General features: G+C 44.0%; 1 protein-coding gene across 1 annotated transcript; it reads right to left on the bottom strand.

Annotated features, from left to right (window-relative positions):
* Positions 1-194: 194 nt before the first annotated feature.
* Positions 195-16,813, bottom strand: asah1b (N-acylsphingosine amidohydrolase (acid ceramidase) 1b). The gene is made up of 14 exons (XM_063008883.1): positions 16,687-16,813; positions 15,876-15,922; positions 15,163-15,253; positions 14,858-14,944; positions 14,425-14,503; positions 14,004-14,078; positions 13,386-13,431; positions 12,202-12,346; positions 11,726-11,780; positions 11,022-11,103; positions 10,423-10,554; positions 9,834-9,957; positions 2,678-2,734; positions 195-2,067 (listed from the first exon to the last, which is right to left on the bottom strand). Exons 1-14 carry the CDS (start codon positions 16,753-16,755, stop codon positions 1,978-1,980), a joined length of 1,179 nt encoding a protein of 392 aa, XP_062864953.1. The 5' UTR covers positions 16,756-16,813; the 3' UTR covers positions 195-1,977.
* Positions 16,814-17,880: the final 1,067 nt, after the last annotated feature.

Below are 17,880 nucleotides of genomic sequence, written 5' to 3'. Positions count from 1 at the left end.
AAACCCATTAAAACATTCTGGTAAAGAGAGACGCTCTAAATCGCCCTCTAGTGGACAGCAGCACAATAATACAGCATAATATAAAATATAAGCAAAGTAATCAAAGATACTAAAACATATGTAATGTAATATGGTCAAATATAAAACAATAACAAAATAATAAAATAAAAAAAACACATGAACACACATTCTGCTTCAAGTTCAAATATTTTTATTAAAATAAATTCAAAAGCATCCAGTTTTACAGTTTTTAGGTCAGCATTCACAGATTCATACAAGAGATTCATACAAGAGATTCATACAAGAGATTTGTACACATTCACCACTAGTGTGTTTAGAAACAGTAATCAGAAGTTACAATCCTGTCAAGTAACGACACAAACACAATTCACAAATTCATTCCTCACATCTGCAGAATGTTGTGAATGTTAAAGTTAACCACAGTCTGTACCAATAAGATTGCTAACCGGCAATTGCTGAATGCAGCATGAAACTTGAACAGAGTTTTAATATTGGAGTAGTAATATGAGAAACTGCACTTGCTACATACATTTACAATGTGAATTATTAATATGAGACTGGCACTCGGGTACTGTCGACCTACCCACAGATATCAGCTCCGTCCTGTGCTAAATGATCCTATTGTACAAAAGGAGGTGGAGCAACAGTAGGAGTTGATATAGATTTTTTTTTCCTACCTCAGACCCAACCGAATGTGTTTTTTTTTTAAATAATTTTTTAATGCATTTTCTGCCCCCATTTTCCTCTCGATTTAGCACAGTCAATTTGTCTTCACTGCTGAGGGATACCTGATTGCATCCGAGGAGAGCACGTGGTTGCCCACGCCTCTTTCTGACACGTGTACCTGAATTCTGCACAGGCGTCTCTTCCACCAATCAGGGTTCTTACAGAGCGTATGAAGATCCCACCCACACACAGTCCGGTCGTCCCACCCTAGCAGATACGGTGGTCAATTAGTATCTTCTGCAGGCACCGCCAATTATGCCCGCCCGATGGCGCCCAGCAGACCGGTGGCAACACCAGGTTTCAAACCAAGGAGTTCAGATTCTCGGTGCTGGTGTGCTAGAGAAATATCCCACTGCGCCACCTTTAAAACTCAGTCAGGTTGGTGTATTAGACGGTGTGCCCCCCAGGCTCTGTCATGTACTCGTCACGTTTGACAACAAAATAACTTAGCAGCACTTTTACTGATTATTAAAATGTGTTTTCTATTTTCTGTAGTAAAGGCACATGCATTTGGAAATGAATTCCATCAGTTTCTGCTTTTGTTTTCTACCTGAGAAAATCTGCAGCCATTTCTCTACTTCTTCCACTTAACCTAAACATGCGCGTCACCTCGTGATAAATGATTCTCATGTTATTATTTTAGAACAACTCTTTTTGGTGATTAAGGAGAAAACCTGATTTACAGTTAGCAATAAGAAATATTGTACACCAGTGCATTGAAACACGCTTTCAAAAGAACTAAATCAAACAGTAAGGCTATTTCTACAGCATAAATTTTGAAGACTAGGCTTGATTTGCTTGTTTTATGATCCAATATTAAACAGTTTCCTCAGGCGTTGTTTGTTAGAGATTGCAGACAGACCTACGACTGAGCACTTAAAGTGAAACAGTGCCATCATCATTATTATTATTATTATTAACCACCTCATAAAAATAATGAATTATATAACTGTAGTTCAGCATAGCATTTTAAATCAAACCAATAGAAGAAAAGTAACAAAATCCATTAAAAAACAATCAAAAAAATAAGACAGTTCATAATCTTTCTGCTTCTCATCATTAACATAAAGCACAGAGCACAAACAGGAGTTTCAGGTAAATCGCTTCAGCTAAATTAACTGAACTGAATTATGAATTATTAATACAAAATGATGATCAGTGTAAAGTTTGGAATTTAAACAGTCTTCCTGTAGAGGAATGTTCTTGAGAAACTGGTGAGCAAGTGGCCCTTTACCACGGCATGCAGGGGTTAGGACAATCACGAATGAATGACTCCAGCGTTCCCTTCGAGACCTCCATCAGTGTAGTGTAGGTAGTCAACTACACAGTAAAGAAAAACGTGTTTTAATTCTTTCAGTTTATTACATCAAACAAAAGCTTCCCCCCTTTACATAAAAAATGTAAATGGCAAAAATGGCTCAACGGTTAGGGTACTACACTAGTAAGCAGGAGATTGCTGGTTCAGGTCCCAGTCTAGCCAGACTGTCATTGATGGGTCCGTGAGCACGACCCTTAACCCTCAATTGCTTGAAATCTCAATAGCCTAAACGTAAATGATTCATTATTAAATCTCCTGTATAACCGTACCCATTTTGCACAATGTAATGTTGCAAATTTGCCCCCCTGTTCTGATTTCAAAACCCTGCTCTGTATGTTGGTCTGGTATTGGTGCGATACAGCAAAATTTCTGGCAGAGAGGGCAGTTTTACCTCCCTTGACCTGTGCACCAACCATTTTCTCATGAATATTAACCAAAATGCTACTGACTGCTGCTGAAAAGCACCATAACGTTGTGCTATCACCACCACACTTCACAGCTAATATGTCTCTAATATGTTACATTCTTAGGCTGGATTCACATAATATGTGGCACAAAATGCTTTTGCCCTGGCTGTTCCACTGTGTCCTGCTAAAATCCAAGGACACCTACCTTGTTTAGGACGGGTTTGGTGGACAAGACATTGTAGATCGTCTTCACAGAGATATTCTGCAAGAAAATTGTGTTAATATCAGACAGAGCTACACATGAGAAAAAAGTGTCACCTCTGTACCTGCCAGTTTCAGTAAAGGAGGCGTCACCTCTGTACCTGCCAGTTTCAGTAAAGGAGGCGTCACCTCTGTACCTGTCAGTCTCAGGAGTCACCTCTGTACCCGTCAGGCTCAGAAGAGAAGGAGTCACCTCTGGACTGCCAGTCTCAGTAGAGAAGGAGTCACCTCTGTACCTGTCAGTCTCAGTAGAGGAGGCGTCACCTCTGGACTGCCAGTCTCAGTAGAGGAGGCGTCTGTACCTGTCAGTCTCAGTAAAGGAGGAATCACCTCTGTACCTGTCAGTCTCAGTAAAGGAGCCGTCACCTCTGTACCTGTCAGTCTCAGTAAAGGAGCCGTCACCTCTGTACCTGTCAGTCTCAGTAAAGGAGGAATCACCTCTGTACCTGTCAGTCTCAGTAAAGGAGGAATCACCTCTGTACCTGTCAGTCTCAGTAAAGGAGGAATCACCTCTGTACCCGTCAGTCTCAGTAAAGGAGGAATCACCTCTGTACCCGTCAGTCTCAGTAAAGGAGGAATCACCTCTGTACCCGTCAGTCTCAGTAAAGGAGGAATCACCTCTGTACCTGTCAGTCTCAGTAAAGGAGGAATCACCTCTGTACCTGTCAGTCTCAGTAAAGGAGCCGTCACCTCTGTACCTGTCAGTCTCAGTAAAGGAGGAATCACCTCTGTACCTGTCAGTCTCAGTAAAGGAGGAATCACCTCTGTACCTGTCAGTCTCAGTAAAGGAGGAATCACCTCTGTACCTGTCAGTCTCAGTAAAGGAGGAATCACCTCTGTACCTGTCAGTCTCAGTAAAGAAGGAATCACCTCTGTACCTGTCAGTCTCAGTAAAGGAGGAATCACCTCTGTACCTGTCAGTCTCAGTAAAGGAGGAATCACCTCTGTACCTGGCAGTCTCAGTAAAGGAGGAATCACCTCTGTACCTGTCAGTCTCAGTAAAGGAGGAATCACCTCTGTACCTGTCAGTCTCTGTAAAGGAGGAGTCACCTCTGTACCTGTCAGTCTCTGTAAAGGAGGAGTCACCTCTGTACCTGTCAGTCTCAGTAAAGGAGGAGTCACCTCTGTACCGGTAAGTCTCAGTAAAGGAGGAGTCACCTCTGTACCTGTCAGTCTCTGTAAAGGAGGAATCACCTCTGTACCTGTCAGTCTCTGTAAAGGAGAAATAACCTCGGTTCCTGTCAGTTTCAGAAAAAGAGGAGTCACCTCTGTACCTGTCAGTCTCAGTAGAGAAGGAGTCACCTCTGTACCTGTCAGTCTCAGTAGAGGAGGCGTCACCTCTGGACTGCCAGTCTCAGTAGAGGAGGCGTCTGTACCTGTCAGTCTCAGTAAAGGAGGAATCACCTCTGTACCTGTCAGTCTCAGTAAAGGAGCCGTCACCTCTGTACCTGTCAGTCTCAGTAAAGGAGCCGTCACCTCTGTACCTGTCAGTCTCAGTAAAGGAGGAATCACCTCTGTACCTGTCAGTCTCAGTAAAGGAGGAATCACCTCTGTACCTGTCAGTCTCAGTAAAGGAGGAATCACCTCTGTACCCGTCAGTCTCAGTAAAGGAGGAATCACCTCTGTACCCGTCAGTCTCAGTAAAGGAGGAATCACCTCTGTACCCGTCAGTCTCAGTAAAGGAGGAATCACCTCTGTACCTGTCAGTCTCAGTAAAGGAGGAATCACCTCTGTACCTGTCAGTCTCAGTAAAGGAGCCGTCACCTCTGTACCTGTCAGTCTCAGTAAAGGAGGAATCACCTCTGTACCTGTCAGTCTCAGTAAAGGAGGAATCACCTCTGTACCTGTCAGTCTCAGTAAAGGAGGAATCACCTCTGTACCTGTCAGTCTCAGTAAAGGAGGAATCACCTCTGTACCTGTCAGTCTCAGTAAAGGAGGAATCACCTCTGTACCTGTCAGTCTCAGTAAAGGAGGAATCACCTCTGTACCTGTCAGTCTCAGTAAAGGAGGAATCACCTCTGTACCTGTCAGTCTCAGTAAAGAAGGAATCACCTCTGTACCTGTCAGTCTCAGTAAAGGAGGAATCACCTCTGTACCTGTCAGTCTCAGTAAAGGAGGAATCACCTCTGTACCTGGCAGTCTCAGTAAAGGAGGAATCACCTCTGTACCTGTCAGTCTCAGTAAAGGAGGAATCACCTCTGTACCTGTCAGTCTCTGTAAAGGAGGAGTCACCTCTGTACCTGTCAGTCTCTGTAAAGGAGGAGTCACCTCTGTACCTGTCAGTCTCAGTAAAGGAGGAGTCACCTCTGTACCGGTAAGTCTCAGTAAAGGAGGAGTCACCTCTGTACCTGTCAGTCTCTGTAAAGGAGGAATCACCTCTGTACCTGTCAGTCTCTGTAAAGGAGAAATAACCTCGGTTCCTGTCAGTTTCAGAAAAAGAGGAGTCACCTCTGTACCTGTCAGTCTCAGTAGAGAAGGAGTCACCTCTGTACCTGTCAGTCTCAGTAGAGGAGGCGTCACCTCTGGACTGCCAGTCTCAGTAGAGGAGGCGTCTGTACCTGTCAGTCTCAGTAAAGGAGGAATCACCTCTGTACCTGTCAGTCTCAGTAAAGGAGCCGTCACCTCTGTACCTGTCAGTCTCAGTAAAGGAGCCGTCACCTCTGTACCTGTCAGTCTCAGTAAAGGAGGAATCACCTCTGTACCTGTCAGTCTCAGTAAAGGAGGAATCACCTCTGTACCTGTCAGTCTCAGTAAAGGAGGAATCACCTCTGTACCTGTCAGTCTCAGTAAAGGAGGAATCACCTCTGTACCTGTCAGTCTCAGTAAAGGAGGAATCACCTCTGTACCTGTCAGTCTCAGTAAAGGAGGAATCACCTCTGTACCTGTCAGTCTCAGTAAAGGAGGAATCACCTCTGTACCTGTCAGTCTCAGTAAAGGAGGAATCACCTCTGTACCTGTCAGTCTCAGTAAAGGAGGAATCACCTCTGTACCTGGCAGTCTCAGTAAAGGAGGAATCACCTCTGTACCTGTCAGTCTCAGTAAAGGAGGAATCACCTCTGTACCTGTCAGTCTCTGTAAAGGAGGAGTCACCTCTGTACCTGTCAGTCTCTGTAAAGGAGGAGTCACCTCTGTACCTGTCAGTCTCTGTAAAGGAGGAATCACCTCTGTACCTGTCAGTCTCTGTAAAGGAGGAGTCACCTCTGTACCTGTCAGTCTCTGTAAAGGAGGAGTCACCTCTGTACCTGTCAGTCTCAGTAAAGGAGGAGTCACCTCTGTACCTGTCAGTCTCAGTAAAGGAGGAGTCACCTCTGTACCTGTCAGTCTCTGTAAAGGAGGAGTCACCTCTGTACCTGTCAGTCTCAGTAAAGGAGGAATCACCTCTGTACCTGTCAGTCTCAGTAAAGGAGGAGTCACCTCTGTACCTGTCAGTCTCAGTAAAGGAGGAGTCACCTCTGTACCTGTCAGTCTCAGTAAAGGAGGCATCACCTCTGTACCTGTCAGTCTCAGTAAAGGAGGAGTCACCTCTGTACCTGTCAGTCTCAGAAAAGGAGGAATCACCTCTGTACCTGTCAGTCTCAGTAAAGGAGGAGTCACCTCTGTACCGGTCAGGCTCAGTAAAGGAGGAGTCACCTCTGTACCTGTCAGTCTCAGTAAAGGAGGAGTCACCTCTGTACCTGTCAGTCTCAGTAAAGGAGGAGTCACCTCTGTACCTGTCAGTCTCTGTAAAGGAGGAGTCACCTCTGTACCTGTCAGTCTCAGTAAAGGAGGAGTCACCTCTGTACCGGTCAGTCTCAGTAAAGGAGGAATCACCTCTGTACCTGCCAGTCTCAGTAAAGGAGGAATCACCTCTGTACCTGTCAGTTTCAGAAAAAGAGGAGTCACCTCTGTACCGGTCAGGCTCAGTAAAGGGGTGTTGGCCTCTGTACCTGTCAGTCTCAGTAAAGGAGGAATAACCTCTGTACCTGTCAGTCTCTGTAAAGGAGGAGTCACCTCTGTACCTGTCAGTCTCAGTAAAGGAGGAGTCACCTCTGTACCTGTCAGTCTCTGTAAAGGAGGAGTCACCTCTGTACCTGTCAGTCTCAGTAAAGGAGGAGTCACCTCTGTACCGGTCAGTCTCAGTAAAGGAGGAATCACCTCTGTACCTGCCAGTCTCAGTAAAGGAGGAATCACCTCTGTACCTGTCAGTTTCAGAAAAAGAGGAGTCACCTCTGTACCGGTCAGGCTCAGTAAAGGGGTGTTGGCCTCTGTACCTGTCAGTCTCAGTAAAGGAGGAATCACCTCTGTACCTGTCAGTCTCTGTAAAGGAGGAGTCACCTCTGTACCTGTCAGTCTCAGTAAAGGAGGAGTCACCTCTGTACCTGTCAGTCTCTGTAAAGGAGGAGTCACCTCTGTACCTGTCAGTCTCAGTAAAGGAGGAGTCACCTCTGTACCTGTCAGTCTCAGTAAAGGAGGAATCACCTCTGTACCTGTCAGTCTCAGTAAAGGAGGACTCACCTCTGTACCTGCCAGTCTCAGTAAAGGAGGCGTCACCTCTGTACCTGCCAGTCTCAGTAAAGGAGGCGTCACCTCTGTACCGGTCAGTCTCAGTAAAGGAGGAATCACCTCTGTACCTGTCAGTTTCAGAAAAAGAGGAGTCACCTCTGTACCGGTCAGGCTCAGTAAAGGGGTGTTGGCCTCTGTACCTGTCAGTCTCAGTAAAGGAGGAATCACCTCTGTACCTGTCAGTCTCTGTAAAGGAGGAGTCACCTCTGTACCTGTCAGTCTCAGTAAAGGAGGAGTCACCTCTGTACCTGTCAGTCTCTGTAAAGGAGGAGTCACCTCTGTACCTGTCAGTCTCAGTAAAGGAGGAGTCACCTCTGTACCTGTCAGTCTCAGTAAAGGAGGAATCACCTCTGTACCTGTCAGTCTCAGTAAAGGAGGAGTCACCTCTGTACCTGTCAGTCTCAGTAAAGGAGGAGTCACCTCTGTACCTGTCAGTCTCAGTAAAGGAGGCATCACCTCTGTACCTGTCAGTCTCAGTAAAGGAGGAGTCACCTCTGTACCTGTCAGTCTCAGTAAAGGAGGAGTCACCTCTGTACCGGTCAGGCTCAGTAAAGGAGGAGTCACCTCTGTACCTGTCAGTCTCAGTAAAGGAGGAGTCACCTCTGTACCTGTCAGTCTCAGTAAAGGAGGAGTCACCTCTGTACCTGTCAGTCTCTGTAAAGGAGGAGTCACCTCTGTACCTGTCAGTCTCAGTAAAGGAGGAGTCACCTCTGTACCGGTCAGTCTCAGTAAAGGAGGAATCACCTCTGTACCTGCCAGTCTCAGTAAAGGAGGAATCACCTCTGTACCTGTCAGTTTCAGAAAAAGAGGAGTCACCTCTGTACCTGTCAGTCTCAGTAAAGGAGGAGTCACCTCTGTACCGGTCAGTCTCAGTAAAGGAGGAATCACCTCTGTACCTGTCAGTCTCAGTAAAGGAGGCGTCACCTCTGTACCTGCCAGTCTCAGTAAATCGGGAGTCACCTCTGTGTACCTGCCAGTTTCAGTAAAGGAGGCGTCACCTCTGTACCTGCCAGTCTCAGTAAATCGGGAGTCACCTCTGTGTACCTGTCAGTCTCAGTAAAGGAGGCGTCACCTCGGTTCCTGTCAGTCTCAGTAAAGGAGGCGTCACCTCTGTACCTGTCAGTCTCAGTAAAGGAGGCGTCACCTCTGTACCTGTCAGTCTCAGGAAATCGGGAGTCACCTCTGTGTACCTGTCAGTCTCAGTAAAGGAGGAGTCACCTCTGTACTTGTCAGTCTCAGTAGAGAAGGAGTCACCTCTGTACCTGTCAGTCTCAGTAAAAGGGGTGTTGGCCTCTGTACCTGTCAGTCTCTGTAAAGGAGGAGTCACCTCTGTACCTGTCAGTCTCAGTAGAGAAGGAGTCACCTCTGTACCTGTCAGGCTCAGTAGAGAAGGAGTCACCTCTGTACCTGTCAGGCTCAGTAGAGAAGGAGTCACCTCTGTACCTGTCAGGCTCAGTAAAGGGGTGTTGGCCTCTGTACCAGTCAGGCTCAGTAAAGGGGTGTTGGCCTCTGTAACTGTCACTCTCTGTAAAGGAGGAGTCACCTCGGTTCCTGTCAGTCTCAGTAGAGAAGGAGTCACCTCTGTACCTGTCAGGCTCAGTAAAGGGGTGTTGGCCTCTGTACCTGTCAGTCTCTGTAAAGGAGAAGTCACCTCTGTACCTGTCAGTCTCAGTAGAGAAGGAGTCACCTCTGTACCTGTCAGTCTCAATAAAGGGGTGTTGGCCTCTGTACCTGTCAGTCTCTGTAAAGGAGGAGTCACCTCTGTACCTGTCAGTCTCAGTAGAGAAGGAGTCACCTCTGTACCTGTCAGGCTCAGTAAAGGGGTGTTGGCCTCTGTACCTGTCAGTCTCTGTAAAGGAGGAGTCACCTCGGTACCCGTCAGTCTCAGTAAAGGGGTGTTGGCCTCTGTACCTGTCAGTCTCTGTAAAGGAGGTGTCACCTCTGTACCCGTCAGTCTCAGTAGAGAAGGAGTCACCTCTGTACCTGTCAGTCTCTGTAAAGGAGGAGTCACCTCGGTACCCGTCAGTCTCAGTAAAGGGGTGTTGGCCTCTGTACCTGTCAGTCTCTGTAAAGGAGGTGTCACCTCTGTACCCGTCAGTCTCAGTAGAGAAGGAGTCACCTCTGTACCTGTCAGTCTCTGTAAAGGAGGTGTCACCTCTGTACCCGTCAGTCTCAGTAGAGAAGGAGTCACCTCTGTACCTGTCAGGCTCAGTAAAGGGGTGTTGGCCTCTGTACCTGTCAGTCTCTGTAAAGGAGAAGTCACCTCTGTACCTGTCAGTCTCAGTAGAGAAGGAGTCACCTCTGTACCTGTCAGTCTCAATAAAGGGGTGTTGGCCTCTGTACCTGTCACTCTCTGTAAAGGAGGAGTCACCTCTGTACCTGTCAGTCTCAGTAGAGAAGGAGTCACCTCTGTACCTGTCAGTCTCAGTAAAGGGGTGTTGGCCTCTGTACCTGTCAGTCTGAGTAGAGAAGGAGTCACCTCTGTGCTGCCAGTCTCAGTAAAGGAGGCGTCACCTCTGTACCTGTCAGTCTGAGTGAAGGAGGCGAATGATACTTACGGCCTGTGCAGTCTGGTTCATGCACTTCATGGCTGGAGTTCTGCGATCATCAAGAAACAGAGGCTCCTTCCAGTGATCATAATTTGTCTCCAACACATACCAACGACCACTCTTTATGTCCAACCTAAACAACAAACACACACACACACACACGCAATGGTGAAAAAGTAATCACTACATGAAGTGAGGAAATTAAGTAAAACACACTGCAGGTTTTAAGGCATAAACGTCTCGTTTCATATCCCACCACAACATCTCTATTAGGTTCACGTCATGACATGATTAGGCTCCTCCAAAACCCCCAAAACTATGCAGGAGGACAATGATTTAAAATCCAAAACAAAGTGTACATCAAAGAACTGGTTAAAGAGAATTAGATAAATTTCAGCTATTCAGATGTGAAACTGCTTTTTTGTTTTGGATCGTCGTAATGCTGCATAACCCAATTACGCCTCGGCTTCAGCTTACGGCCAGCTGACGTCACATTCTTAAATAATAACTGAGGCAATCGCAGAGTTTGCATTTGCTGCTTTATGTCACTTCGTTCAGCAGAATTAGTTTGTGTTGATTGTGTGAAGTGTTTGCTCACTCTAATGGGTGAATACTGTGTGTTCTGGAGCGGGTGATGATGCACGCTTCTCCGCTCTGGTTACCTCCCAGAATGAAGTAGGCAGGAGCTAACAGCTTGGTGTCTGACAGCAGCTTCTTAGCTTCAGTGTAGCTACAGAAGAGAGAAAACAGGGTTAGGGTTAGGGTTATTCATCTTCATTCACCTTTATCTTACTTGGGGTGACTGCTTGACTTTGTTAATTGAATTTCTATTCAATAAAACTACTAAAATCAAACCCAGCTGTGTTGAACTAGTTAGACCTGAGTCACCAACAAGGCAATAACTGTTTTTTAGGACAAATTGTAACCTTTATGGCCTCAGGTAGCACAACAGTCTATTCTGAAAGCCCACCACCTCGGAGATCCTGAGTCGAGTCTCAGTGGTGCTGTCGGACAGCCGGGCCTCTACACAGACATGGTTGGCTATGTCTGAGGATGGGGGTAGGCCAAAGTCCTGTGATGAACTGGCGGCCTGTCCAGGGTATTCCTAATTTGCACCCAGCAGTCATAGAACATTAGCTATTCCTAGAAGAAGCTAACTCCATCAATAGCCAGCTGATGGATCACTTTTATATTTACCTGGTGGCGTTCTCTAGGACAGAGCGAGTCAGGAAGCTCATCCACATGCCATCCCTCTTCCCCAAGATCCACTCCAGAATTCCTATAAAACATCAGCATAATGAGCAGGCCAGCAGAGTTGATACTTTGATGTTTAAACTAAATCCCTGTTCAGTTTTTGCTCCATACAAATAAACAACACAAGATTTTACAACCTGCTCTTAAAGAAATTAAAGATAACAGAGAGGCCAGCAGTCCTGACTTGAAGCAGCTACACAGAAAACAACAATTCTGTAACAAATGTGGCTTTAGATAAAAGCATCGGTTACATTTTGTAGATATGTGAATCTTACAAGGTACATCAGCCGAGTGACACTGTAAAATACGGTGGTGGTAGCATCATGTCATGAGAATTTTTAAGCAGTTAAAAGAATGAATTTGTGCAGAGGATAGAGAAAAACTAAAGACGATCAGACAAAATGACCCGAGTGCCTTTGAGTAAAGAAAACAAAGCAAAACTGCACCATCATGTTGTGCAAAATAATTTAAGACTTCCAAAAAGTGTGCCCTGCAACAGACTAGCCCCAGAAGAGCTTGTATTCTGGTGTTTCCAGGAAGGACCCAAAGAAGGAAGTGAGAAAAACAGAACACAGCGCTGGGTTAGTGTACAGGCAGCCTCAATTCTTAATTAAACTGGTAGCACTGGACTGAGAGAGCAGACTCACCGATGTAACCTCCGTCCAGACTGAATCGCTCATTCATGGTGAGGGTGAACAAATGCTTCAGAGAAACAGAGAAGAGCAGGAAGGTCACAAGATGAGAATGCAGTATTGTGAAAGACTCCTTTCGTTATAAATTACAGAACTAAAATGGTGCAATGTTGTACAAAAACTGAATTATTGAGACATGAGTTATGTCCATTTTTTTTTTAACATAGCAAACTTAAACCATCATATGAGAATGATCAGTGTAATTATATACCGTTGTAAGGTGCATGTATTTCACCCAGCCCCCCACCTTCCTTTGTATCCCAATCTGGTCATTTTAAATTCCCCAGCCAGTGGCTGTGCCGAGATTGGTGTGTTAGCCACCTGACAACCGAGTCCTTATAGTACTAATTGTTAAAAATAATAATGAATAGGACAGTTAATGACAAGTCACATCCCATGATATTACTGTCAAAGCTTTTGGTTTATCTTACAGGTCTGATTCCGGTCAGCATGCCCACGTAACCGGCGAAGTTTGTGGATTTGAACACAGTCTGGTTGTTTCTCTGGAAATCCACGCTCACCACCAGCGGTTTCAGCTTCTCTGTGATGATCCACGAATGGTTCTTCACTTCCCACCTATTGGCACAAATGGTAAATTAGTTTTGTAGTTTTTGTAGTTTCACTAGTTATAGCAATGATTGTGGGGCAAAAAAAAAATAATTCATCCACTTTTGTTTCACCTTAAATTTGTTTGTTTATTTATTAGGATTTTAACGTCATGTTTTACACTTTGGTTACATTCATGACAGGAACGGTAGTTACTCATTACACAAAATTTATCAGTTCACAAGGTTATATCAAACACAGTCATGGACAATTTAGTATCTCCAATTTACCTCACTTGCACGTCTTTGGTCTGTGGGAGGAAACCGGAGCACCCGGAGGAAACCCATGCAGACACAGGGAGAACATGCAAGGACCTGAAAGGACCCGGACCGCCCCACCTGGGAATCAAACCCAGGACTTTCTTGGTGTGAGGCGACAGTGCTACCCACTTAGCCACCGTGCCGCCCCACCTTAAATTTGAACAATTATGTATCATAGTGTAAGCATAAACAATAGTGTGTTAAAAAACAACCTTGGAATGAAATATTTTGACAACCGAAATAAATAACATTAGTAGTTTGTAGTATTTTTGTTCCGATTTGTTTAAATGATGAGTTAGAATCTGTTTCGTCTTATATATGCTGCAGGAACAAAGATGATTGCAGATGCTACAGTTTCTGCTTTTGCTACAGCCATCTATAACGCAAATCCACCATCGCTGAGATCTAGGATCCAATCTCAGTGGTGCTGAGCTGGCTGGGTGTCTACACAGACATGATTGGCTATTTCTGTGATAGGGATGGGGATGGGGTTTCGTGTGGTCGTGCTACTCTTTTTGACTGTCCTTATCGTTAGTGCATGTTATAAATCTAGCACAGCACACCTTTTTCTCGCAGATGACAGATTGTTTAAAAATGTACAGTATATACAAGGGGTTTATTGCTGGTTTCGCCTTACTGGATATGTGAGGGAAATGGTGAAAAATTAAAAAAATAATAATAATAAATAAATAAAAAGACCACCAGGGATTTCAGAAATTATTGCTAAACTGCTCTTAAGCTGTACTGACCCCATAAAAAGTCCAAAGTCCAGGTTCCGGGCGTGCACAAGGTTTCCTGCAATAGAGATATATTAATATAAAACATGTAAATACAACAATAACATGACAGAAACAATGCACAATAAACCGAACGTTAGCAATCCTGAAGAGAAGCAAGTCCCGGGCTGAAGCTATGACTCATAGTTATACAAATACATTTAATTGTAGGCATGTTTGCCTTTCTTGAACAGCAAGAAGATATACTGAGCTTTACCAACACACTCTAATTTACTCTCACACTGTATTAGTGCATGTTACTGTTAGGTTAGGTAGCAAGCTAAACTTGGCTTTAAGCTAGATGATTTGGGTGTATTATGCCTTTATGACATGTATATTGTTTATAGTCCTGAGCACTGAACTTTCATTGTCTGTCATTTTTATGAGTTTGTTTAGGACTTCTATTGGCAAACTAACCAGCATTATAAAAGTATTATGATGACCACACACAATAATCTCATCAATTATTCTTTAAACTTTAATTCAGGGTGGTAAGTAAAGGGACTGGTCTGGCATCTGAGAATTAACGTTGTCTCTCTAATCAATCAGATTATTAGAATAATGCAGATAAGATGATCGTTATTATCTTACCATCAGGATCTTCAGCGACTATTGAGGTGCACACGGTAAAAACCTCGTAGAAAATGTTGAAGAGAATGACCTCCCCTGTAAAATGCATAGAGATAAAATATGAGACATATGTGGCATACACTGAGTCAGGGCACTCAGGTGGCTAGCTCGGGTGCTTTCAGCCACACGGGCATCTGTACCGACACAATTGTCTAGTGTCTGGTGAGGCTGGTGGTCAAAACAGCCTAGCAATTGAAATGTGCACTTGTCAGTGCGCTCTCAGTGCCTATCACAAGCCTGAAAAATAGGAGAGTGTGTCAGGAAGGGAATCCGGCATAAAAAGTCAGGTATGCAGACCAGATCAACTGGGGTGGCCACTACGATATATAGGGAAGCACCTGAGTCATATGTAGCTCACTTAACAACATGAAACATGTCTTACCCAAAGGAACTCCAGAAGCGTCTGCAATTCCTTTAATCTCCTCGTTGAAAGGGTAGGGTAATGTATCAATCATCATGGGCTAGCAGTCAAAAAATACATTAAAGTGATTAATACTTACAACAGTACTTAAAACATTACAGCATCAGTAACTTTTAGGGGTGTAACAGATGCTAGGCGAGTGCAACCCTAGTGGACAAAATGCCCCTTACTTAGAATGTCACTATCTACCCATCAGTAACAACTGTGACTTTCTGCCACATTCCAATCCAGTGCACAATATCTTTCATTTCATTATCTGAATTGTAGGGACTGAAAATTAGTTGATTAAAAACAGACATCAATAAAAACACAATGATTAAAATAGTTAGGGCTCTGATCAGGTGTTGCATTGTTGCTTGACTAAACTGTATCAAGACTTTTTGTGAGTACTCACCAAAACTCTGTCGACGAGATCTACGAGCTTCCCGCTGGGAACCAACGCGTCTGCTAGGTCTTTGATGGACTGGATCATACTCACGAGCTAAGACAGGAAATAAAGCACAAATAAAGTCTCAATCATTCTGAAATTCTAATACATTTACACCACCAATAGTGCTGTATTGCGTATATTGCGTATTGATCTAACACAAACAGCAACATCATGAATCAGTGCAACAACAACACTTAGGCTAGCATCTAGTAACTGACCTGGCATCAGTTTAACACTGGTACAAACCGCAAGGTACATAGATGACTTACATCATTCTTTTTTTCTGTGATAACCTCTGACCATCTTTTTCTTGGGGGCAGATCCAGATTGACGGTGTACACTTTGACTTGGCCTTTAAATCTGTAAGCATAAAAGCATTTTAAGCAGAATTATCACAGTAACGTTTAGCCATGAAGCTAAAGCCTCAAAAGAGCAAACCATCATCAGTGTTTCCGTAGAACCGTTAAAATAAGTCAGAGGCGCAATGCAGTAACACACTCCGAACAGGATGCCAATGCATCACAGGGCCTTGGCCTTCCCTTTCCCAGCCAATTTTGTCTAATAGTAGATGCTCTATCAGACGACAGCACTTCTGGGCCAGCGGTAATGGACTAGCAAAATTTTTATATGCATATAGCAGTACTGCACATATTATTATTTGCATCATGATACCCAGGTGATATACCACTGGGACAGTGGTAGCCTAGTGGGTAGAGCTTTGGGCTATCGACCGGAAGATTGGTGGTTCAAATCCAGGCTCTGCTATGCAGCCACTGTTGGGCCCTTGAGCAAGGCCCTTAACCCTGTCTGCTCCAGGGGCGCCGTATAATGGCTGACCCTGCGCTCTGACCCCAGCTTCCAAACAAGCTGGGATATGCGAAGAAAGAATTTCATTGTACTGTACAACATCTGTACATGTATACATGACAAATACAGTATATATCTTCATATATTGTGCAACCTTAATGATAAACATACTCACGTTGGTCCGCTGGGTGGGTACATGTCCGACCGACAGTCTTCGGTGTACTGTTAAAATATGATAATACAGTATAATAAGGTATGTTTTATTTACTGCCTATTTATGGCATCTTTAGTATGCATTTTATCCGTCACTGGTTGAAGACATTCTAGTTATGGCCTCATCAGTCATTATTTTCCAGATATTTGAATCCCTGAATCTACGTCTTCTTGGACATCAAACAATCTTTCTATTATAGCCTGTATAAACTTTTTCCGCATTTCATACTACAGTAGCTCTTCTGTGGAACAGGACCAACCGGTCTAATCTTCACTCCCCATACACATCAGTGAGCCTTGGGTGCCCATGATCCTGTCGCTGGTTCCATAGTCGTCCTTCTTTTGGACGGCTTTAGGTGGATACTAACCACTGCATGCCAAGACCTGCTGTTTTGAAGTGGTCTAGCTATTAAAATTTGGCTCTGTCAAAGTAGTTTAGATCCATAGTCCCATTGTTCCAGCTTCCAGCACATCAAGAACTTCAAGAACTGACTGTTGACTTGCTGCATAATATATCATTGTAACCTGTCAGTGATTTTTAATATTGTGGCTTGCTTGCAGTTATTTAACCTATTGGCTGTACATTTTATTATGATGATAATAATAAAACACACACACACACACACACACATATATATATATATATATATATATATAGTGAGCTTCACCTTTAGCTGGCAGCATTAGCATCTGTTATTAAACACTAATCACAACACACCGTCATTACATAAATATTCTCATTATTAAGTCTGTACATAATATAAAACACTTACCGGAGGAACATACTGACTAATTACTGATGTAAAAGAGAGAAATATGACATAGAGAAGTGATAAAAGCATCGTTATTGATTATAAACACAGAACTACTGTGAGAGTCTAAACTGATAACCGCTCGGCGTCTTCACGCAGATAGGAAGTGCGCGTGCGTGTTCACGCGCGTGTCAGCGTGAGGAGCGCGTGACTGATCACAGCGGGTCATACCATCTCAGCATTGGGAGGGGGAGGGGCCGGGACAAACCAATACAAACAAAACGTAAACATAACATCAAACATAAATATAAAGTAAAAGAAACGTAAATATTAATATTAAAATACATTCATAATATGTATTTAATGTAAGGACAAAATATGCGAACCCCCAGACCAGAAATTTGAGCAGTATACCTCATTCTACAGGAGTATCACTATAAGACGCAAGAAGGTCCTGGGTTCGATCCCCAGGTCTGGTGGTCCGGGTCCTTTCTGGGTGGAGTTTGCATGTTCTCCCCCTGTCTGTGTGGGTTTCCTCCGGGTGCTCCGGTGAATTGGAGATACAAAATTGTCCATGACTGTGTTTGATATTAAACTTGTGAACTGATAAACCTTGTGTAATGAGTAACTACCGTTCCTGTCATGAATGTAAGCAAAGTGTAAAACATGACGTTACAATCCTAATAAACGAACAAACTATAAGACGAAACTATGTGGACACTCGTGATAATGATTGATTCTGGTGTCTCAGCCACACCCATTGCTAGAATCTGTAGAAAACCAAGCATTCCACTTCATTTATATGTTTTATCACCCATGTTATGGGTCTTCCTGGTTGGCGGTGGGTCCGGTTTCCCCAGAATCACTGGGTGCAATGCATTATCTTTGTTTTTTATTATTGTTCTTTTGACCCTGCTTAACAGCCACTGCAATGCCCTTGAGCAAGGCCCTTAACACTTTCGGCTCCAAGGGCACCGTACAATTGCTGACCCTGCGGTCTGACCCCACCTTCCAAACAAGCTTGGATATGCTGAAAAATAATTTCATTGTACTGTACATGTGTATATGTATGTATGACAAATGAAGGCTTTCAGTCATGCACAGATATTTCTCTATATTCCGTTAATCTTTTAATAACATTGTGGATAGTAGATAGTGAGATCCCTAAATTCCTTACAATCACGAACTTAAAATACTGTTCTTGATCTGTCCCAT

This window comes from Trichomycterus rosablanca, chromosome 14, assembly GCF_030014385.1.
Source record: "Trichomycterus rosablanca isolate fTriRos1 chromosome 14, fTriRos1.hap1, whole genome shotgun sequence".
NCBI lineage: Eukaryota > Metazoa > Chordata > Actinopteri > Siluriformes > Trichomycteridae > Trichomycterus > Trichomycterus rosablanca.
The sequence above is the reverse complement of the archived record's forward strand: the minus strand, read 5'-3'. Positions and strand labels throughout refer to the sequence as shown.

What these genes read in the sequence shown, in the direction of transcription:
- asah1b (XM_063008883.1), bottom strand. Translation starts at nt 16,755, where the DNA reads ATGCTTTTATCACTTCTCTATGTCATATTTCTCTCTTTTACATCAGTA. An exon ending in ATCTCGTCGACAGAGTTTTG is followed by an intron (nt 14,504 to 14,857) that starts GTGAGTACTCAC and finishes TTTGACTGCTAG; the next exon opens with CCCATGATGATTGATACATT. An exon ending in TGCTGACCGGAATCAGACCT is followed by an intron (nt 11,781 to 12,201) that starts GTAAGATAAACC and finishes GTTTCTCTGAAG; the next exon opens with CATTTGTTCACCCTCACCAT.